Below are 23,586 nucleotides of genomic sequence, written 5' to 3'. Positions count from 1 at the left end.
GAGCTCATTAATCCCCATGGCAATGCTCAGATTTCTCTCATGAGTTTCATACCAATGTATCCACTGCAAACTAAGCATCTATCTGGACTTGGCTATCCCATACCCAATCCAAGCCCATGTATCTATAATAGAATTCTATATGGAATTTTTTGTATTTCCCCACAAAAGAGCTTCATGTCCTGTGGCCCTTTCACAGTGAGTACTACCAGGTTCACATTGTTATACAAAACAGTAACCTTGGACTTACCCTAGTCTCCTCCCTCTGGGTCAACCCCAAACAGTCATTAAAATTAATATTTCTATCACTTTAACACTTGTCCTTCTTTCTACTTCTGATGCGATTATAGCCTTAATTCAGACTTATGACCTTTAAATACCACTCTGCAATAGTCATGTATCATGAGTTTTCCTGGCTTTAATCTCTGCAAATGTAACATGTGTATTGCTCTCAGAGTAATCGTCCTAAAATGAAATTTTAGTCATAGCACTCCTTGATTTAAAACCTTCTATTTCCCTTTGTTATAGACCTTAGTAGGGTATATCAAACCTGGACCCAGTTTGTTTAATGCACCTTGTCTCAGGCTAAGCCCTTTCTCAGCCTTATTTCAGCCTTGCTCAACATTACATTTCCCCTAACATGGTATAGTATTTTATACCTTCATGTTTTGGCTCAGACTACTGGTCCATTTGTCAGAAATGCCTGTCCTGCCCTCCTCCATGCCATTGTCATGATTCACCTGGTAAACACCTTAGCTTTCAGTACCTAGCTCAAGATTTCCTTCTTCTGTATGGCCCTTTTAGGGCAGAGCTATGAATAATGAAGTAACTGTGGAGAACAGAGAATAAGCCTACTCTGATAAATTTCAAAAATTACCACAATATCAAAGTAGACTTCAGAACAATATTATCAGAGATAGAGATAGATATTAATTAAATAAAGATAAGTGAGTCAATTTACAAAGACACATGCAATCCTAAAGATGAATGAACCTAACAAAACCTTTAAAATACGTGAAGAAAAATTGATGGAATTTAAAGCATAAATACAAATCCATAATTATAGTTGGAACCTTTAACATTCTGCTTTCAGAAACTGACATAACAGGTAGAAAAGAAATCAGTAGGGATATAGAGGACCTAAACAACACTATGAACCAACTGGACCTAACTCTAATTTTTGGAATAATTCAACCACCAAGAGTAGAATACATATTCTTTTCAAGTGCACATGGAACACTCACCAAATACACCATATTCTGGGCCATAAAACAAACCTAAACAAATTTAAAAGACCTGAGTCCCTGCCTAAGGGGCTTATAGTCTATCTGGAAAGATGCCATATGTGCCAAGGAAATATCAGGAGAAGAAAAAAAAGAAAAAAAAGCCGTGAGAATTGGTGCCTCATGGCCTAAAGGATCCCAAAGCAAAGACTACTACAACTTTTACTGCCAGTACCACCCTTTGGTATCTAACCACACAGTGTCTGATTTTGTTATTTAACTTTTCCTGTTTTGATGCATTGTCACTATGACTGGGATTGTATAATTGTGAGCTTCAAGAGCAGAGACCACATCTTCTCTATGTGTCTCTTCCTACAACAATTAGTACAGTGCTTGCCACTTCGATGCTAAAAAAAATGGTTTAGAGTAAATGGGGTTCAGAGAGGGTCAGGTATTTTCCATGGCCATCAACTCCGCTCCAGACCAGAGTGGGTGTTGCCACTTTAACTGTGGTGTTCTGGCTGAAGACCAGGACTTAATTGTTGATGACCCTTCCTTTTCTGCTAGCCACTGTTAGGTGCAGTGGTTTCACGAAAAAAGTTCACGAAAGTCCTTAAGAAGACAGATGTGATGACTCTGGAGCTTCAGTGCTCATAGCCCTGCAAAAGGCAGAACGCCAGTGCTGCACTGCCAGAAGTCAACACCCCACCCTGTTTGCTCACCTCCTGGAGGCTGTGGTTCACCTGCATTCTGTTTCGTATTTGCCAATGGGTGTTTTAAGGTACATCCTACTCCCCTGGGTCCACTGTCTCAAGGATTTCCCCCTAATCATCTTCATTTGTACATATATATTCATTTCCATAATGTTGAAATTATAGAAATTATAAAGAAAATAAAAATGATCAGTTTTTCAATAACCCAGAAAAAGTAACTTTTAACATTTTGTTGTATATTTTATACATATATAAGTATATAATATATAAATATACATATATATATATATATAGAGAGAGAGAGAATGTATGCATGTGTATAAATTTCATGCTGTCCAAACTGTTGTTTTTCCCAATCAATAATACAGCATAAACATCCTTACATCTTTCCATGTCAGTATGCTTCCATCACAACATTTTGACATTTGTCTGGGATTTCACTGTGTACCATGATTTATATTAATAATCCATTTTTGTTGGCTATTTAGATTGTTTCCAGGTTTTGATTATTATCAACAATACTTCTGTAATGCCCTCATACATAAATGTTGGGCACATCTTTTATTTGGGCTTGGGTTATATCATAAAAGTGGATTTTCTGGGCCAAAGGATATGCATCTAAGACTTGTGACATATTTGTGATAGTGACCACTAGACATGTGATACCAGCTTATAGAGACATTGTATAAGTTATTTTCCACACCTGTTCACATTTTTAATTTATCCATTGCTATTTTGATTAATCCATCTCAAAGACTTTCAATGTTTTCTATAGATTTTTTTTTTACATATTAAGTACAAAAGGCAGAGACTAGAAAATGAAATATCAGCCAAGTGCCCTGTTTCTTTGCATATTTTGTTTGCTTGTGTATTGGTTTGGTTTTCTTTTTTGTGCTGCTATAAGTGTGTCTGGAAAAATCAAATTAAAGTAAGCTGAGTAAGCTTGACTAACGAGGAAGCCCCTTTCACTTCCCTGGAGCATGGCAGTGGGGTGCCCACAGATCCTGATATTATTACCACTATTCCGGAAGCACAATGATAAATGTCTGCATTTATCAGTGTCATCAAACTTTTCCATTATCTGGAAAGTTTCATTTCAAATACTTTCCTAAGGTCTGGGCATACCCTGTTGGTGTTTGTGATGTTTGCTACATTTCTCTTTATCTACTTTTTTGTACATTGTGGTCTAAAGATGAACTATGAAAAAAAGAGCCAATTTGCAAAAATTGGAGGCCAAGAGACCAGGATTCTGATACGCCTTCTGCTACCCACAGCTGAGCAAGTTACTTAGCCTGTGTGGGACCTTGTTTCCTCATTGCAAATAGCTCTATATAACAATCCAGGGATAGTGTGGTGGTTGTAGATGGGGAAGAAACCCATAGAAGGCATTTATTAAATATGTACTTGTGCCAGATACTATGTATATATTATCTCATGAATTAGGCATTATTGTCTTCCATTTTAAAGATGGGGCATCTGAGGTTCAGAGATGTGAATTAAATTGCCCAGGTCATACAGAGAGTAAATTACAGCTATAACATGTAATCTAGGTTTGCCTGACTCCAAAGCCTTTTCAAGGTATGAGTATATAAGTAACGATGGGAGTCTGTTCATTCATTTCTTAATTCATTAAGTATCTATTCAAGACATACTATGACCTTCCAGGCACTGTGGTCAGATCTGGGAATTCAGTGGTGAATAAATTAGATATGTTTCCTGCCTCATGAAGATATCAGTCAGCTGGGGGAGAAGAGACATTAAAAAGATGAAGACACAAATATATGATTACCAGTTGTGATTAGTACTGTGGAAAAAAAGGACAGGGTGTTGGGATGGAATAACAGGGAAGACCTGATTTGGATTGAATAGGTCAGGGAAGACCTTTCTGAAACTGAGACCCAGAAGATAACTAGGTGTTAATCAGGCAAGAATGGGAAGAGCCTTTCAATATTTCTGGGTGGATGGAGCTGCTGAGGATAGAGAGGTGATCCAAATGGTCCCCAACAAGGCTCTTCAGGGGATGAAGATGCCCTGATGATGGCCACAACCAGCTTTGTAGAGAAGGGTTGTGGCCATGTCCAAGTGTGTGGTATTTCCTTAATACATTATGTATTGGGGAAAGTCCTGTCCAGACATGGAAATGGCCTCTCCCTTCCCTTGGAAATCCTGGCATGCCATCCAGTTGTGCAACTTCCCAACCTGTTGCCAATCAGCTCTGCTGACCTATTGGCCCTGCACTTGGTAGTGAAGCCCATATTGTTGTTCCTCAATAGGTTCTCCATGTTCTAAGATCCATAGGGCAGAAAGCTGGAGCAGAGCATGTCTGGACACTTTTGTCCACAAGTTGTCTTCACTTTACACCTGGAACTTACATGCCAAAGATTCAGACCTCCCACAGGAAAGTTGCTTAGCCTTTTGACTAGCTGTATAATCATAGGCTCAGGAAATCCAGCAGTACTTATTATATGGCGTCAATATTCTGGATAACAGTGAAAAGGATTACATGGAATAATATTTCTGGATCCTGGAAGATGAAGTTAAGCTACATAGATCTTTGGGATAATGAAGAAATAAACTGAGCAATATTTCTGGATTACAGAGAGAAGAGTGACATTGAGTCACTCAACCTGGATAATGGAGGGAGGAAGAACCTGATTCACAGTTCTGGGTAAGAGGAGGTCATTCTGGATGACACGGAAGGATGAAGCTGGACTGCTTTTGTGGATAACAGAGGCAGGCAGCGCAGGAAAGGACGCAAGGTAGCAACACATTCAGCCCACAAGAACCAGCAAACAGGAGGGAGTGAGAGCAATGACGGCTTCCTTGTGTGCCCATCAAGCACAAACAGGAGAAGCTGTGCCTGGGAAGGCAGGTGCCCTGGGGTTGGTTTGTTTCCAAGGTCTTCCACTGCTGCTCCGCATGGCCTGGGGCCGGTGGACCTCACAAAGTCCCAGATACAATGTGCTTAAGTGGAGCACTTTGGTGACTCCCTCAGGCTTTCACAGTGACGGAGATACAAAGCTAGCATCTTCTTTGAACTGCCCAGATGAAAGGTCCTAGGAATCAACCTGGAGATGCTGAGAGTCGGACAGCTTAGTCATTTAAGCTATGAGGTGTTACAATCAGAAGGGAAATTAGTCATATCCAGTCTAAACCCTTCACTTTACAGTTGAGGAAACAGTGGCCTAGAGATGGGAAGTGAATGGTCCAAAGCCTCACAGGCAGATCATGGCAGAACTAGAACTAGAACCCAGAATCCCTGACTCCTAGTCTGGTTCTTTACGATACCAAACTTGAAGCCATCTCATAGGAATAGAGAATGGCATTCTGGAGGAGGCTTTTAGGACTGAAATCAGAGACAGAATGGAAAGACGAAAGGAAGTGAATACGTTAACACAATTAATGAAAGCCTTCTATGAATTAGACACAGTGCCAGACGTTTTTACGGATTTTTAAACCTCATTTAATCCTCTCAAAAATGCCCTTGATGGAGAGATTATCGTCATTTTATAACTGTTGAAACTGAGACTCACAGTTTCAGTAACTTGTCTCAAACCACACATGGCTGAGCCAGTATTTAAACCCAGGTCTGCTTGAAAACACAGGCTGAGCTTTTCTACCCCAGCTGCCTGGAAACATCAATTGGTTCTTGAGATCATCGCTGATGTGATAAATAAAACCTGGGACAGAAATCAGGCAAGGCTAGCAGCATCTGCCTTTTCCTGTGGTGAGTAGGGAAAAGGATCAGACAACTCTTTCCTCCGGCATGAAGGCGAGGCGATGACTGAGGTATCGGCTTTCTATGTTAAAGTCAGAATTTGTATTTTGGTGAAATTGTCATCTGAATAAATTTAGGGTCTCTGATCTCATTGTAGGCATGGTTACCCCAATGGTTATTTTCCTTTTGGCCTATGTACTCTCTCTGCTTTTAGGAATAATATTTTTATCCCAATCTAATCACTTATAGTATTTGGTTTTTATACAGGTTATTTTTAAAATTTTGGATACAATTTTCTTCTGAAAGTAAGTTGGCCAGTAACCACGAAATCCCTCTTAGTATTACTAAAACCCTTCTCTACCAATTCTTTAAGAAATTAGATCATCTTCAGATGAATTGTTAATAAAAAATTAACACGATGGCCAGTAGCATGGATATCTTTGGGCTCTTGGCCAAAAGATAAGCCATCTGTGTGTAAGAAAACAGGCTAACAATTTTGGACTCTGGTCTCTGTGGCCACAGTGAGCATTGACCTCACTGTTAATTACCCAAATTAATTGTTTTTAGGGGTTGTGTTCTCTCATCACGAAAACTTCTCTTCCCAATTCAAACCATGTGGGTTAAAACAAGAAAACAAAAGCCAAAACTACTCCCCACACCCAAAAGCCCCTTCTGTCAGGGCTCCCAAGTAGACTCGGGAGAGCTGTTAGAGGGCTGAGAAGGGCCAGTCATCAGCGCATACCATACATAGGTGGAGGGCTTGTTATTCTCAGTTTCCCGCCTAGGAGAGGATACCCCTATTGTTTCTGAAAGTGCTGACCAGGACCCACACTTCCAACTAAAATTCCTCTATCCCTCCAACAGCAGCAAAAGCAGCAGCAGAAGCCACTGCAATAGATAAGTGTTTTGATGAATTGCAAGATGGATAGGGCTTACAGTGCCCCCAGCCTTGCTGATACCAAATGCCTTTAAGATACAGCTTTTCCCATCCTAATCTACAAAGGAAACAGGAAAAAGGAACTTAAAACTCCCTGTGCTCAGACAGAAATGAGACTGTTACAGCCCGCTTCTGTGCTGTTCCTTCTTGCCTCTGAGTTGTAAACAAGACCTAGTAGGACATGCGAATGGAAAGTCACAAACCTCTGGGTGTTTGAAAGGATCCTTGGGACCTCATGCACATCTGTGGAAACTGGATGGAGAGATTTGGGGAAGCATGGATTCTTTAGCCGGCTTAGTTCTCTGTGGAGTCAGCTTGCTCCTTTCTGGTAAGGTTTGGCTTTATTATCTTTAAAAAAATATTTTTAACAGAGTTAGTGATTCTGGGCTCTCTCACCAACGCTTAGTGCTGGTTAACAAGGGGCAGCTGTGGCACAGGGACTGTTTCTCCATGAGTCTCCATTTAATATATGTAAGGATTGACGTGGAAAGTCCTTGTGGCATGAACTGATTTTTCTAGAGTTTCTCTTCTGGATTATTGCCCGCTGTGTTACCACAGACTCTGTGAGGACTGATTAGGTCACTTTATTTGAAGAGACACACTTACCATAGTGCATTATTTTACTGTTCCTCATTCTAGATTGTTTCCTTACTCTGTAGAAAAAGAGACCTGGCTTTACCTGCTTCAAAGAAAATCTTCAGTCATTAAAAAAAAATCAAATTCATGCTGAGAATGATTCGGACCCACATAAGGCATTGTACAGATTGTCATTTTTAAATGAGAACAAAAATACTTTTCTATAAAGATTTCATATTTGTATCCTATTTTAATCAAAGCAGTCAAACGCTAGGCTTTTTGGTTTTTATCTTATAGTTGGGGTCAGGGAGATTAGGGCTATATAATTTTTGTTTTATTTAAAAAATATTTGGCACATAGTAATTTGTAAAGTTTTTATTGGCCCAATGAAATGAAAGTTTAGGCAATTACCCAGATCACTGGGCACAGGAGAGTAACAAAACCTATTGTGGGTTTAAGGAATGGTTGGCTTGAATGTTTTTAGATTTAGGTTGTCTGTTGTTCAGATTCTCTAGATGGCGGCGTGGCTTATAGTTCACTCACCCTATGGGATATCTATGAAAGTGGTATCAAATCACGAAATACAAATAACAACTATAATGGCCATCAATCTCTCCCCTTCAGTTTGAAAGCATTTGAATTATTGTAATGAAAATAGAATTGATATAGGAAATGAATTTGGGAAAATTTACTGAACTTAATGGTGTGGGCTATATTATATTAGTAGAATTTGATCCAAGTATACATAAGTATCTGCTAATTATTTTATATTTTTCATATGTTTGCAATATTATATTATTAAATATTCAAAAAATTAATCCAATAAGATAACAGAATTGCATGTTTGTTTATAGCTCTTCAGTTTGTTTTCAGTGATCAATTATATTGAGGATTTAATAATATTTTAAGACTAAGAATGTGTAAACTGCTGAAAATGAAAGATTATCTGAGATAGTTTCAGTATTTATGTAGAAATTTTTTGTATTCATGTAGAAATAATGTTGATTTCTCCAACAATATGCATCTTTAAGCCAAATAGTTATCATAATTCCATTTTCGGTTTGCTTTTTTTCTGTGTGACATTTATTAGTAACATGAAATCTGGAACTGCTTCTACATCAGGGATTATAGTCATGCAAAGCCCAGGGGTCCACAGCTGCTCTGAGATACTTTTTAGGTTAAATAATATACACACGCACTGTGTTTTAATTCATCTTTTTTCCCCATAGTGACCGTGTTATGTCACTTTGCAATATAGGCTTAGAAAAGATGTCATAAAATCAAACAAAAAAGTTATGTGGCAAAATAGTTACTCTGTGTCTAAACCAAAAGCACAGCACTAACTTAAGCAGGGTGAAGCCCAAAGAGAGGGGTTTCGTGCTCTTGTTGAAAGGAAGGGTAACACCAGCAAGGTTGGTTTCTGGAGTAGGTCTGTTGTGCTAAATCCTAACTTAGATTTTCCATCTAAGCCTCCATGAATATGAAAACTGAAGGCCTGATAATTGCAACAACAAGAATCCAGCATGATTATGTCTACAGGCATAGGATCCCATTCTTCAAACCAAACTCCACTGGTAGACTACAGTAATGGAGCAAGGGGCTCATGACTTATGGATTTCTCTCTCTAGTCTAGTGGGTTGTTCGTCATTCCTTTTTTCTGAACAGATAAAACTGAAAAAAATATCACATTTGCCTCAGTGAAGGTGACTCTGGGTGGTAGATTCTAACCCATAAAAGGGTTGGAGGAGGTATGTAGTTTTTAGAAGGCGTCCCTCAAATCCACCTAGATTCTGGTAGATTCCCCTCCCAATAGCAGATCATGGCCAATACCAGCTTAGAAACAAGTTCTAAGAAACATACTAGATTTTCCCTACTCTCCCATTCTCACCAAACCAGGCTGCTCTCCCAAAGAGAAAAACAAAATAAAACTAATCACTCTTTCTGCTTTATCATAATATGTCCTTTGTGATCAACAATGATCCAATGGGAAGCCTCTAGTAGCATGCCTTCATGCCTCTTTCATGTCTCATTTGACATTTTAAGTAACAACCTGGGTTCAGAGATAGTGAGTATCTTGTCTGGAGTGGTAGAGGAAATTCAGTTATAAGGTCAGGGAAGTGGTCCCAGATGGAACCTCCTGATTAGGGTTGGTCTTAGAAGGCTAGTTATCAAGTCTGAGTAATCAAGGGTGGAGGCGTAGAAGCTGGGAACAGAGACACACCTGGGAATTATTCTCAGAAGGAGGAGTTTTGCTCTCTTCACAGATGCTCCCTCCTAAACATTGTTTTTGTTGGGAGCGCTCAGCATTTCCCTTTCAGCCTTACCCTGGGAGAGCTTCCTTCAAGAGTCTAGTCCTTCTAAGACATCTCTCCAGGAGGGAAGAACTCTTCTAAGTTCATCTCAGAAGATTATGCTATATCCTCTGGGGGATTCAGATGGGTGGGATCCAGTTTTTTCTGACATTATCAATTCATCTCCTGGAGCTCTATTCCTAAAAAGATATGTGTGTGATTTTGTCACCAGCTTATTCCCTGTAGATGGCTTATTGGTAAGAGCACAGAATCAGGATTCAAATAGATTTGTCTAGGCTGGAAGGGTGAACCAAACCCAAAAGATAGATAAATGTCAAAAGAGATAAATGTCAAGTTATGCATTTGGATTCAATAAATAGATGACGTATGTTCAATGTGAGAGAGACCTGGTTTGCTGAGAGTTCTAGTGAATGACATCCAAGTTTTGGTGATACGCAAAATTTGTTGAATTGCAGGGAGCCAATTTATAGGCGCCAACACATGCTTTACTTGCTAAAAACATAATACATAAGCTGTAACCGTTTGCATAGTAAAAATATAAGGTCAGAATTAGAGATGGTAATCATTTCAATCTGCTGCTCAAAGCACATCCATTAAACACTGAAGACACTGAACAATTTGACAGCAAACATAGTAGGCAAATGGGAAGGTAAGTGCTTTAGAAACTTTGTCATGTAGGAACATTTAGTCAGGAGAGAAGAGATGAAGGAGCAGCATTTTCATGGGTTTCCACATAGCAGACACCATAGATTGACACTGTATTTTGTCAGGTCTGGGATCCAGGGGTGGAGGGAGTTGCACAAAAGACAGAGTTTGGCTTTGTTGATGGAAACCTTCTAAAAACTGGATCACTATCCCCCTGGGGAGTGAGTTCGCACACTGGAGAGCGTTCGGGCATGGGTTGGGTGATCGATAGTCTTTAGGAATGTGAAAAGAAAATCTTTTTCATTTCACTACCTGTGGCTCCTCACTGACCACTTAGCAGGTAGACAAAGGTTCAGAAGAGCCACCAAGGTCTTTGCCCACTGAAATCAAACTGAGTTTGTTTTCTGAACGTGGACCCAGATATGGTCACTTTATGCTGAATTGTAACTCAGTTAACATGCCTTAGGAGAAGAAAAACCACAGGCACTTGTGCTATTATGACTCACTTTTGAAGACACTGCTCTATGAGGCTGAGGTGGATCTCATCAAGAAGGCAGGAGAAGGAGTTAAGAGTATGGATTGTGAAGTCACACACCTGGGATTAAGCTCAAATTGGATGACCATGGGCCAGTTATTTGATTGTTCTAAAGCACAGTTTTCTCATCTTTTACATTTGAGAATACTTTTTTCCCAGAGTTGTTATAAGCATCAAGTGTGATAATGCATGTAAAGTACTCAGCCAGTAAGAACTCTCTTAGTAAGTGAAGCTAGTGTAATCAAAAGAGGAGTGTTGCTATGAGGACCATTGGGCTCATTCAAGACCAGTCTAATCTTTTCCAGGTGTAGGGAGTCACTTACTATTCATAGAAGCATTCTCCTAAAAGACTTCAACATAAGCCAGTTTCTCAAATTTTGTGCTGATCTCTCCCCACTTGACAAGCCAGAACACTTGGCCTACTCTCCAGTGCTTTCCCTCACCTATCCCTGCTCATGGCTCTTCTACTTCAACCAGGCCCATCTCCACCATCTATGCATACTTTCCCCTTGGCTCTCATTCATGCTGTTCTATCCATTTGGAAATGACATCCACCATGTTCACTCTGCAAACAAAATTAAACTCAGTTTGCCTAGGCCAACTCTTCCTCGTGTTCTTCCCCTAATTCTGAGTTCCCTTCCCACACAGGCTGTGCCTTTGGGCTTTAGACACATAGATTTAGCCCAGTTAACCTCTAACATTGTTGACAACAGATATTATTTACTTCTTATTCTCTGTAGTGCATGGAGTTTAATATGCCATAGTAAGAAACTTTTGGTATACCATGGCAGACCTGAAAAAAAGAGGGAAATTGTTTGTAGTTGTACAAAGGGCTTTTAAGCATTGAAAGGATAACAATAATAATCAAGTTCATATATATTACAAGTAGTATTCACTCATATCTTAAAAGGTTGGCTTATGTTAAATATTTGATGTAAATAAGGTCAAAAGAAAATCCCTTTTTTCCCTTAGGTGTGAAACATAAAAGATATACTCACGAAAGTGGGTTTAACAAGATTTTACATAATATTAAGTATTGTATGATTGTTGAATATTACTTTAAAGACACACAGTTTTATTCAATAGACATTTATTGAGTTATTGCCCACCTTTCATTCATTCATTCATTCATTCATTCACTTAACTATCATTTCAATCAATGAAGACATACTGAGGACTTACTTTGCACCAAGTACTGTACTGGATACCAGGAATGCAAAAAAGGATGAATTATTTTTTCCCCTTGCTAAACTCACATCTTAGTAGGAAGGATGACTATAGGCATATAAATTGTAAGATGATATGATAAATAATGTAGTAGGGGTATATCAAAATCTAGCTTTTCAAGAGCTATAAAAATGTTTATTGGCTTCAATAATAAAAGCAACTTTAAAATCCAAATTAAACATAAATGACTAAAAACATATAATGTCAACTTCATTAATTGCTAAATTTAGTATTGAAAATAATCTGTAGGATAGATTTTCCTCACTTTGCAAGAACTCCTAAATAATAATGAATATTGCCAAAAATTATGGCTAGTGTAGTTATGAGTTACTCATAGCCAAATGATTTTAAAACGAAGTAGATAAAAAGGAAAAGAGAAGAAAGAACTTCCCATCAGAGGGAGCAGGTGGTGTGAAATAGCTGGGCAAGCTCAGGGAAGTTGAGTTAAGTCTGGAATGTAAGGAGGAGGTAGTGAATTAAGGTTGGGTTCAGATCAGGAAGGGCCTCATAGGCCATTTTAAGTCATTTGTACCTCTTTCTGTACACGTGGAAATTTAGTATGGTGTTTGTTCTATCATATCTGATTTATGTCTTAGAAAATTCACTCTGATAATAGTGTGAAACATGTATTGACATGGCAGAGACTTAGGCCTGGACCAATTTGGCTTCCCAACACTCCAGGCAGGGAGGCTTAGATGAAGAAGGGATTTGAAAGTGTTTAGGAGGTGAAACTGTAGGGACTGGTAATTGGTTATATATTGGAGGTTGTGGGAAGTGGGGTGCATAAGCATTGCTCCCGGCTTCTGGTTTGGGTAATGGTGCTGCCATTCTCTGTGTTGGGAAACATGGCAGAAGGAACTGCTTGGTGACAGGCTGGCATGAAGCAAATAATTATTTTTTACATGTTGATTTTGAATTTCCATGTTAAAGGTGGATATTTAGCAAAATTTGGCTGTCTGGGTCTGAAGCTCAGAAGAAGAGGGTCGGGCAAGGGATTGAAACATAGAAATCTTTGTTTATGGTAAGCGAAGACATGGGTTGTATACCAAGACTTATGTGAAAGGAAGAGAAAGAGCAGATAGCCAAGGGTTCTATGAAGAAGCAGTCAGGGAGTTGCCAGGAGAGGCAAACCCAATCAGATTCCTTCCCTGGGATTTCAGAGAATTGGTGTTGTGGTAGCTAAGGAAGGAGAAAGTTTAAAGAAGGGGGCAGTAAGATGGGGATAGCAGAGTGACAGCCTCTGGGCTTGGCATGGGGGCACCAGACGACTGCAGGTGTGTTATTTTACAGAGAGCCAGCTGCACTGACAGCATTACCGTGCCAGAGCTGGAAAGATGTCAGAAGATCAGCTAGCATCACTCCCAGCCTTCAAGAAAGGGAATGTCTAAAGTTGCCTCCCTTATTTCTGGAATTTTAAACTGATAACCCAATTCCCACCGGTCTAGCCAGACTATTCCTCAACTCGCATCACACGTGCAGAATGTTTTTTAGATTGAGCCTTGTCTGCTTTCCTCTACATCCTTCCCCCACCGCCTCCTTTTGTCCCTTCAGGACCATCCTTCTCCCTGTGTTTCTTCCCGAAGGCTGCAGGGGCAGGTGTGGAGACATGGATCTGCTGGATGGACAGAGTCCTGACTCTTTTCAACACATCTGTTGATTAGAGGGGGTGCGTTCCCACTGCCTAGTGGTGCCATGTCTAACATGGTACGCACGCACGGAACAAAGGGAGGGAGGAAACCTAAAGATGAGCAGAAGGAGCCCATTAGGCAGCCAGCTGAGGGGCATGTGGGCAGCTGCTGTTTGCTCTGCCTGCCCAGGGCTTGACCAGTGAGGTGTGTGTGGTGGTCACACCCATCTCAGCAGATCTGTCAGCTTTCCCGCTTTTGTTAGAGGGTGATATCATGCTTCCTGGGGGGAGCGCTGGAAGACAATGCTCGGCCACTTTCCTCCAGATACAATAGGCGGAGTCAGGAAGGCAGTATTGACATTGCTGGGGCTGGGAAGGCACTCGCTGCTCCGCGGCCGTCAGATGGTGAACCAACTTAACCTTGGCACACAGGGCCTGGGTTTTGCAAGGCGTCTGGCTCCAGAGCCAAAGGGGACTCCACCCTGGGGACAGAAGTGCTTTAGACATCTGGGAATCTGGGATGGGCTTCGAATTCTGATCCCTGTGTCAAAAACAACCGCAAAACAATAATAGTACCAGGAATAACAAAAATGGCTACCATCGGCCGAATGTCGCTATGTGCCAAGTGTTTAATATGATTTTTCAAAATTCTTCTTTTTTATTTTATTTTAATTCTTGTTATTATTATTTTTGGCCGCACTGCACAGCGTGCAGGATCTTAGTTCCCCAACCAGGGATCGAACCTGTGCCCCCTGTAGTGGAAGCATGGGGCCTTGACCACTGGACTGCCAGGGAAGTCCTAATATGATTTTTAATACCTCACAACAATCTCACACAATAGGTATTATTATTTGTTTTGTTTTAAAAATAGATGGTGAAACTGAGGCTCACAAAGGTTGTGACTTGACTAAGGTTAAAATGTTGTGGACGTTCATTATTTGGGACTGCCTAACATTCCTATTTTTCAAAAGCCACCATGCTTTCCCTCCATTGATGGGACTGCCAATCACTGATCAGAGTGTACTGTCCATCTGAAGACAGCGGTTGGTTCAGATGGAGGGTGCATGACCCAGTAGGGCCAGATAGACTCTTCTCTGGGAATTTATGAGCAAGGTGTTCTCTTTCTTCAGTGAGGACACTGTTTACCTGGAGCCGCCAGCTTCCCTTGGTCCCTGAAGCTAGTCTTTGATAGGAGAGAATGATGACAGAGACAGAGAGAACAGAACCCAGACAGGCACTCTGAAGTTATCTGAGCCCTGGATCCAATGTTTTTAGATTGGAGACCCATCCCTGCCCCTTCGAGTTATGGGAGCCAGTTGCCTTTATTTGCTTGTGCTATTTTGAGTTGTTTTCTGTCTCTTGAAAATGAATAGTCCTGAGTGACCACATGATCTCAGTAGGAATGACGGTGGCAAGAATTAAACTGAGGGCTTCCCTGGTGGCACAGCGATTAAGAATCCACCTGCCAGTGCAGGAGACATGGGTTTGAGCCCTGGTCTGGGAAGATCCCACATGCCGCGGAGCAACTAAGCCTGTGTGACACAACTACTGAGCCTGCGCTCTAGAGCCTGCAAGCCATAACTACTGAAGCCTGTGCGCCTAGAGCCCAAGCTCCGCAACAAGAGAAGCCACCGCAGTGAGAAGGCTGTGCACCACAACGAAGAGTAGCCCCTGCTCGCCGCAACTAGAGAAAGCCCACGCACAGCAACAAAGACCAAATGCAGCCAAAAATAAGTTAATTAATTTATTAATTAAAAAAAAAAAGAGTTAAACTGAGAATGACCTGAACCCAAATCCTGGGCTCTTTCGAACACTTCACTGTGTTCCAACTAGTGTTTCATGGTCATCTCAGGCTGGTTTCCAGAAAATGAGACTGCTAACAGTACTTATTTGTGTAGTTTTAGGGGAAGATTTTAAAAGATACTACTTAAAATTACTTAGTAGGGTGTGGGTACATGATGAGCACTCAATAAAAATCAGATGTTCTTAAATTGTTTACTTCTAAACAAAGCTGGAGGATCTTATGTCACTTTATGCCAGTCTTTTCAAAGCACGTCTCCATCCATGAGGGCAGGCAACTCGTATTCTATGCCAGATGGAGCTCCCTGGCTTCCCTTGGGATAACTCAGCATTGGTACCCTAAGCCTGGCCTTGTCTCAGGAACAAAGAGAGAAAAACTTAGAGCTGTGCATTCTTGGGTTTTTGCTAAAAATCTGGAGTGCAGGTGAGGGAATTCCTTCCCATGGCCCTACCAGCTGGCAGGATGGTGCTCCCGACTTTTCTCCTGCCAGCCCCCAATTTCCTGTTTTCTCAGGTCTTGACTAAACAGAGGCTCTAGGATACTTTGCCCTAGATTGTTCCCACCTCATTTATTCCAAACCTATTAATTCCTAGTTCTTGAAAATTTTCTGTGGCATTGTCAATTCCCAGTGCAGTATGGTTCACTTCAGACCAAGCCCATTATTGAATTTTTGGACCCATCCTGGAGTGCATGTGTGTATGTGCATGTGTGTGTGATCATAGCTCTGCCTGTATTTCACCACCATCTTGCCTTTAATTCCTCCTCCTCTTAGTCTCAATTCCTCTTTGTGTCCAGCACCTCTTGAATCTGGAAAGTACTTTCTAATCTTCCAGAGTTGATTTAAATACCCATCTATTTTGCTATTCATTGCTACCACTCCAGAATCAAAGAGCAGGGTGGCGGTGGTAGTTGGTTGTGGTCAGCAACTTTTCAGGAGCCAGTCTTGCCTACCTCACCAGGCTCTTGTGATTGTTAACCCCTCAGGCTACACTGGGGGTATATTCCAGTCATTCCAGGATCTTTGCAGTTTCTAAAACTACACCTTCATGCATCCAGGCCTTTGTGTACACTGTCCCTTCTGCCCAGAATATCCTCTTCCCTTTCTTTTCTTCACCTGACTTATTCATGCTTTGAGATTTATATCAAGTGTCATTTCTTCTAAGAAGTCTTCCCTAACCTTCTTGCATGGATTAGGTCCCTGCCTTAGCCTGAATTCCACCAAAACAAACAAACAAACAAAAAAAACCCCGTGGACTGAGGCAAAGGCATATGTGCAGGTAGATTATTGGGAAGTGATCCCAGGGAGCAAGAGTGAGGGACTAGGGGAATGGAAGTGTACAAGCATGTGTTATCACGTTGACCACTGCCTCAAATGCCCGGTGCTCCAGACCTTTTGAGGAGCCTTATGAAATGAGACTGAAGGGCATTCATCCATTGCTCTCCTCCCCTTTATTCAAGGGTCATATAGATGCAAGAAGCTGATAAGCTACTGCTGGGGTCCTATGCTGTTGTGCCAGAGAAAGTCCCAAGGGAGGAAGTGAGATATCCTCCCATGGGCTCTGTGTGAGCTACTTTGATATTACACCTGCTCAAAGCTTGTGGAGGCCTGCTCAGCTGAGGCTGCAGAAGCAGCTGAAGCAAGACCTGGAATGGGGAAGATTTGCATTGGTGCCCAAGAGGTGTTGGATACATGCACCCTTGTGCTTGTCTCTGCCATAGTACTTAGAATATTAAATTACAATTTACAGTTTACTTGATGGTTTGCCCACTAAGCTATGGTCTGTGTTTGACATATCAGTAAGAAAAATGCTTTAATAAATAGTTTTGCATTGGATTAAATGTTCTGACCTAGTGCTTTCCTAAGTGTGCTACGTATACTACTGCTGGCCTGAAAGATGATTTAATATGGTGCTTGGAAGAACATTTTTAATTATAAAACTTATTTGTATATATAGATGTATTTGTGTATGTATCATATCAATCATGTAATTTAATGAGTATTTTGGCATTATTTGAGGCTAAGGAAAAAAAAGATGAGTTAATTTAAAGAGAATAGTTAATAGAATAATTGTACAAGTCTCCTGTAGACTCAGCAAGAATCATGAAAATGATGTATTCATCAGTGCAGTTTAAGAGACACCGCTCTAACTGAATGAGAGAGCCAATCCTTTTTAGAACTCTGTTGTGTGTGTGTGTGTGTTCAAATAAAAAATAGAAAAGTAATTTGGGCACATAATTAATACGATCCTAGTGACATGGACTAAGTGGAAGAGAGTCTCTTGATGATCAACCTGTCTCAAAAGACCGTCTTGGACTCTAATATTGCTCTTCTCAGGAAACCTGGAAAGTGGACATTTATTAATAAATTACAGACAAGACCTAGTTTACACGCTGGGCATACTGAGTGTTCCTCAAAAAAGGCCCAGTAGTCAGCCAGCAAAATAGTAGGCCATGCCCAAAGTAGAGGAATGGATAGGTCAGTTATATGCATTCATTCAAGCTAACGTTTACTGAGCTCTTTCCATATTCTGGGAATCTGCTGGGCATTAGAGTTACAAGCATGGTTAAGAGAGGGCTCTGACTTCAGGTGGCTTTTAGTCTGGTGGGTAAGAAGCTCTGCTCTGTTAGAGGCAGACAGTGCATGTTGGAAGCATCGAGGCTGGAGGGAGTCATTCTGGAAGAGAACAGGGGTCTCACTAAGAGGGTGACATTTGAGAAGGATGAGCAGAATTACGCTTTGTGGAAAAGCAGGAGCGGAAGTGAGGAGGAAAGGTATTCTGGGCAGAGGAAAAAGCATGAAAAATGAGGAATAAAAAGTTTAAGAAATGTTTGTGCAGTGGTTCTATGTGGCTACCCTCTAGGGTACAAGGAATAAAGCTAGGGAGGTGGGCTGGGAAGAAGGTAACTTGGTTTGAGGTTGGCTGAGTGGGCAGGGCCAGAGTCAGTTATGAGAGTTGTCAGGATATAGGATGAAGCTGTGTGAGGGAATGACATTGCCCAAGAAGAGGAGAGAGGGTGGTTCTGGGAACACCTCTGTCAAGGGGTGATGCGGGTGGAGGAAGAGGAAACTGAAGGCGTTCAAAGGGATAAACCAAAGGACGAGGGAGTTTCAACTACGTAGAAATTTACAGAGGCAGGAGCCAGGGTAAGGAGAGAGACTAGAGAATTTGGCAATTAGGTATTGTTGCAAGGCATTTTCAGTGGATGGGCAGGGCTTGGGTTGAAGAGTAAGGGTGAGGTGAGGAAGTGGAGTAAATAAGCATAGATTCCTTTCTGAGAGATGTCCCATGTCACGGCAGCTTCCTGTTTCCATGTGCTTTTCTGTAAGCCTGATTCTAGGGTGATTTGGTAGGAGAAGGGGTGAGGTCTTCTCTGCCATTGTTGGTTCAGGGTGCTGGGAAAATATGCCGAGGTTTGAAGGAAGTAGAGAAAAACCTCTTCCATCACAGACATTCTCTCCTTCCCATGGATGTTGTCCCCAAGTTGCCTGAATTAGATAATTATTTTAATTTCACAAATACATGGTAATGGAGGTACATGGAGGTGCCACACACTGTTACCTGGAATGAGGAATATTAGAATGGTCAAAGACTCAAAAGATGATCTAGTTCAGTGTTATTGAGTTGTCTTCGCATAATACTAATTCCAGGAGAATCGCTGAATTCCCCCCCCCCCTTTTTTTGAGTATCACATGGAGCTAATGTTTGATACCTTAAGAAATGCTGGTTTGATTCAACCTGCTCATTTTATAGATGCCAACACTGAGGCCCAGGGAGTTCAGTGCTTTGCTCAAGCTCACTCAGCTCATTAGAGGCTGTCTCTTCACTTTAACAGAGCGTGTGGAAGGCAATATAAATTAGAGCTTAATGCATGTACTGTTTGGTCAGACTGCCTGGGCTTGCATTCCAGTTTTATCATTGAATTGGTTAGCTATTGCTGTGTAACAAGCTACTCCCAAAACCTAGTGGCTCAACCAACATTTATTATCCCTCATAAGTCGTTGTGTGATTCGCGGCTCGCCTCATCTGTGCTGAGCACAGCTCTGAGGTTCTGCTTCAGATTGCAACAGCTGGTGCAGCTCTGCTTTTTGCTGTGGGTATGTGGGTTGTCTGGGTGACTCTGCTCACATGTATCTCAGCCTTCTTGGATCAGCCCAGGGGATGTTGTTCTAATGGTGATGTTAGAAACACATCACCATTAGAAACAAAACAGCAAGTGTCTTCTTAAGGTCTAGGCTGTGAACCAACACACTGTCATTCCCAAAGTCAAGGTCCGGGAACTACACTCTGCCCACGATGAGGTCAAAGCAAGGGTTCGATACCAGGAGGGCTGAAGAGTTGGGGCCAACAATTCGATCTACTACAGCCACTACTAGCTTTGTGCTGTGGTGCAAGTTACTTGACTTCACCTGTAAAATCAGCATCATAATAGCACTTACCTCTTGGGATTTTTTTCGGGAGGGGGTGGGGATTAAATGAATTAGTTCATGTAAACCATTTAGAAAAATACTTAAACACTAGGTAAATATTAAGATTGTTACTAATTTTATCCATCCACCCATCACCATCCATGGGTGATGGAGGATATTTGGGGTGTTTGCCACCGGAGCAGCTATGGAAGGGTTAGGGTTGACTTGATAAACTGGCTCAGCATCAGCCATTCTCCACTAGCAGAAGGGCTCAAAGGAGTGACTTTCTGAAGATCCTCCAAATCACTCATCTATAAATTCCTTTCTTTTGCTTATAAGTGCTTAAAAGGCAGCGTGGGCTGGTTTTTTGCTGCTTGGTTCTCCCAGCCCCCTTCACCCTGTGTATCTCACACCCAGAGTCAGCAGACCTTTTCACACAAACCATCTGCCAAGAGGTGTGGAACTGGAGCCAGAAACACACAACAGCTGCAGAAGCTCAGCCATATTCAGAGGCCTGTAGTAATCTCACAACAGTCCTAGACACAGCCCTGACCACTGCCTGACTCTAGAGTACATAAACCATCAGCAGAGTGTAATTCCATCGTGAGTAATACATGAATTCTGCCAGCTGCTTCTGGAATCAAACAAAAAACAGTGTTTTTGCCAGCTGGAGGAAAAAAAATCACCATTAATTGCATCACTGTCTTCCCAGGAAGGCTGGGAGAGCCAGTGACTCAGGCTAACTTCTGCTAGAGGCCCTCTTCCTCTCCTAGAGGTCACTATCTGATGGAACTCATGGTTTAGAACTCTCACCAAGCCCATCTTTCATCTTGACCAGGTGGTGTTTTGAGCACCGACTCTGGGGGCAGATGAATCTGGGCTGGAGCCCCATTCAGCAATGTGATAGCTATGTGACCTCAGGCAAGTCATTTTCACCTTCCTGTGGAAGGGGGATAATAATGTTACCGCACTAAAAAGTTGTGAGGATTACATGATACAAGTAGGTCAAATGCTTAGCCAAGTGCAGCTTCATAAAAAACACTCAATGAATATTAGCTACCGTTATTTCTTCTGTATCCCTATGCCACTAGCTATTGCTCCTAGGCGCATCCTGTCTCCAAGATGCTGTATAAACATTACTATGTTCCATTCCATCCCATTTCAACCTATCTCATTTCTTCCTAACCCATTCTAGTCTTTAATATTTTTTGAGCTCCTACTCTTTGCCCAACCCTAGGTCAGCAAATATAAAGTCCGTGCTGCTATGGAGGTTCCTGTTGGGATGTGGGTTGCAGATAGACATATAGTAGATTCTCGTTATTTGTAGTAGTTGTATTCTGTAAACCACCAAAACTGGGTTAGATTTCTACTAGTTACAACATTTTTGTCACCTGATCAATACATAACCCAGTTTTGCATTTGTTTCTTTTGCCAAAAAAAGCACAAAAATGTGAAAAAGTGGCACCAAATATACCATCCAAAGGACACTGGTTTACAGTATGAGAGCCCAGGAGAGCGATGCATGGTTTCACCTCAGTCTGGAACAGATGTATCTGAGGGCTCAGGGTTTTCCCTGCTCTGCACGTGTGTTCAAGTGACTGGGAGGGCACCGAGAGTATCGATTTCGAGGTTGTAAATAAATTATAGGCAAATTCACAGATGTGGAATCAACAAATGATGAGGATCCACGGTTGATACAAATGCCTAAACGGCTCAAACTGCAATAACATTTCCATGGAAGTACAGGGGAAGCACAGGAGAGAAAGCAAGCACAGATTCAGTCTGGGGCAATCAGGGTCCTCTGACTGGAATCAGACTTTCAAACGCAGGAGGGCGTTTCTGACAGCAGGCAGTAGAGGCGGAGGCGTGACGGGATGGAACCGTGCAGCTGGGTGCAGCCAGCTCAGCCAGACCGGCTCGTGGGTGGCAGGATTTCTGCCCCTCCAGCACTGTACTGTGTAGCCCAGATTTGACTGGATGGCCTCAAGCCTTCTCTCACCCGCATCCGTTTAGAAGCAAGACTCAGCACTCTGAGACGCCAAACAAGGTCCTGAAACAATCCAACTTGGTCGATCAGCAAGTAACAAAGAGCTTTTGGTGGGTCAAAGGAGAAGATGATTTGTGTTGTCTAGTGTGCAGAATAGTAAATTCACGAGCAGATGACTCTCTGGTCCTCCGGCTAAATTCCTCTCCAGCTCCCAGCCTCCTCGTTTCTCCTCCCTGCCTCCTTCTGCCTCTACTCTTCCAGGCAATTCTACTTTCACTGCCGTTTGCATACACCACTGCAAAACCACGGCCAGCTAGCCGTCCGGCCCCTTCTCTTCTGGAATCTTAGCAGAGGCCCTGTATTGTTACTCAAGCCTGGCTTTTGGGAGTTTTTACTACCCTCCATTCCCTACTCCAAGGGGATTATCCAAGTGTTCATCCAGTAAAATATTTCCTCCATATTTTGGCACAAGCAATAAAGAAGTACAAGATCCCAGATGAGTTACCACTCCCTAACACTGCCCCTGCCGGTCATTCCTGACAGAATACGGATTTTCTCGTTGTGGACGTATGATTCATGGTTTCTGCAGTTTTTAAAGAGCCTACTCCAGGTTGTAGCCACAGTAGGTATTCAATAAATGAATAGATTTCTGCTAATCTGATGATTTGGGGAAAAGATACATTTTTGTCATGTTTTCTTCCACAAAACTGGTATGTATGTTAATTACTATAGTTTTCTTATATATTTCACAGCAAGGTTTTGCAATGTTCATCACATTAAGTTCTAAACATTTCTTCCTAATAATTCTCATCAAAAGATACTGTTTTCTAGAACCTACAAAAGAGTGGATATATGTATATGTATAACTGATTCACTTTGCTGTACAGCAGAAACTAACACAACATTTTAAATCAACTATACTCCAATAAAAATTTTTTTTAAAAAATGGGGTTACCGTATACTGGTCTACCCTGAGTTTGAGGGCCAAATGGAACTATTTGTGAAGATGCCTGTAAATGATACATACAATAAATATAAGGTAGCATTTTAAAAAAAAAGATTGTTTTCAAAACTTAACAAAATAATTATGAATTTTATCATGAAGAATGACAGGAGGAATAGTTGAGAAAGTTCTGGGGAAAAAAAGAGAATAATGTCTTGGGAATAGCTCTACTAGATCTTAAGGCAGAGTATAATAGTGTAATAACAGTGGGGTACAGTCCAAGGGTATAAGCACACAAATCAACAGTCTGGATAGGCCAGAACCAAATCTGAGTTTATATAAATTTTTTTTTAATAAATTTATTTATTTTTATTTATTTATGTTTGGCTGTGTTGGGTCTTCGTTGCTGCACGCAGGCTTTCTCTAGTTGCGGCGAGCAGGGGCTACTCTTGGTTGTGGTGCACAGGCTTCTCACTGTGGTGACTTCTCTTGTTGCGGAGCACGGGCTCTAGGCATGCGGGCTTCAGTAGTTGTGGCTCGCAGGCGCTAGAGCGCAGGCTCAGTAGTTGTGGCTCGCGGGCTTAGTTGCTCCGCGGCATGTGGGATCTTCCTGGACCAGGGCTCGAACCCATATCCCCTGCATTGGCAGGTGGATTCTTAACCACTGAGCCACCAGGGAAGCCCTATATAAAATTTTAATATCCTATAAAGGACACAAATCAGTGGGGAAAGGAATAATAGCTCTGGGAAAATTAGTTTTCTGTTTGGAAAAAAAGAATTGTTTAAAAAACCCATCTGTTACCGTATACCAAATTCCAAATGGATTAAAGAGTAAATGTAAAAAAAATCAAGCCATCAAAAGAAGAAGATGGAAGTGAATATTTATTGACTTTTCATATGGGAAAGGCTTTTTTAAGTTTAAAAACAATGGAAGAAA

The 23,586-nt window shown here is 41.5% G+C and overlaps 1 protein-coding gene across 3 annotated transcripts in view; it reads left to right on the top strand.

Moving 5' to 3' along the window:
• The first annotated feature begins 6,669 nt into the window (after positions 1–6,669).
• TEK (TEK receptor tyrosine kinase) overlaps positions 6,670–23,586 on the top strand; it is a 101,961-nt gene continuing 85,044 nt past the window's right edge. For all 3 annotated transcript variants that reach the window (XM_036855847.1, XM_036855846.1, XM_036855845.1), the window contains exon 1: positions 6,670–6,916. In XM_036855847.1, coding sequence (XP_036711742.1) covers positions 6,865–6,916 — 52 coding nt within the window. In that variant the 5' untranslated portion in view covers positions 6,670–6,864. The remainder of the gene's footprint in view (positions 6,917–23,586) is intronic.

Source organism: Balaenoptera musculus, chromosome 6 (assembly GCF_009873245.2).
Source record: "Balaenoptera musculus isolate JJ_BM4_2016_0621 chromosome 6, mBalMus1.pri.v3, whole genome shotgun sequence".
NCBI lineage: Eukaryota > Metazoa > Chordata > Mammalia > Artiodactyla > Balaenopteridae > Balaenoptera > Balaenoptera musculus.
Note: the sequence above shows the minus strand (reverse complement) of the source record. Positions and strands in the feature narration are given on the sequence as shown.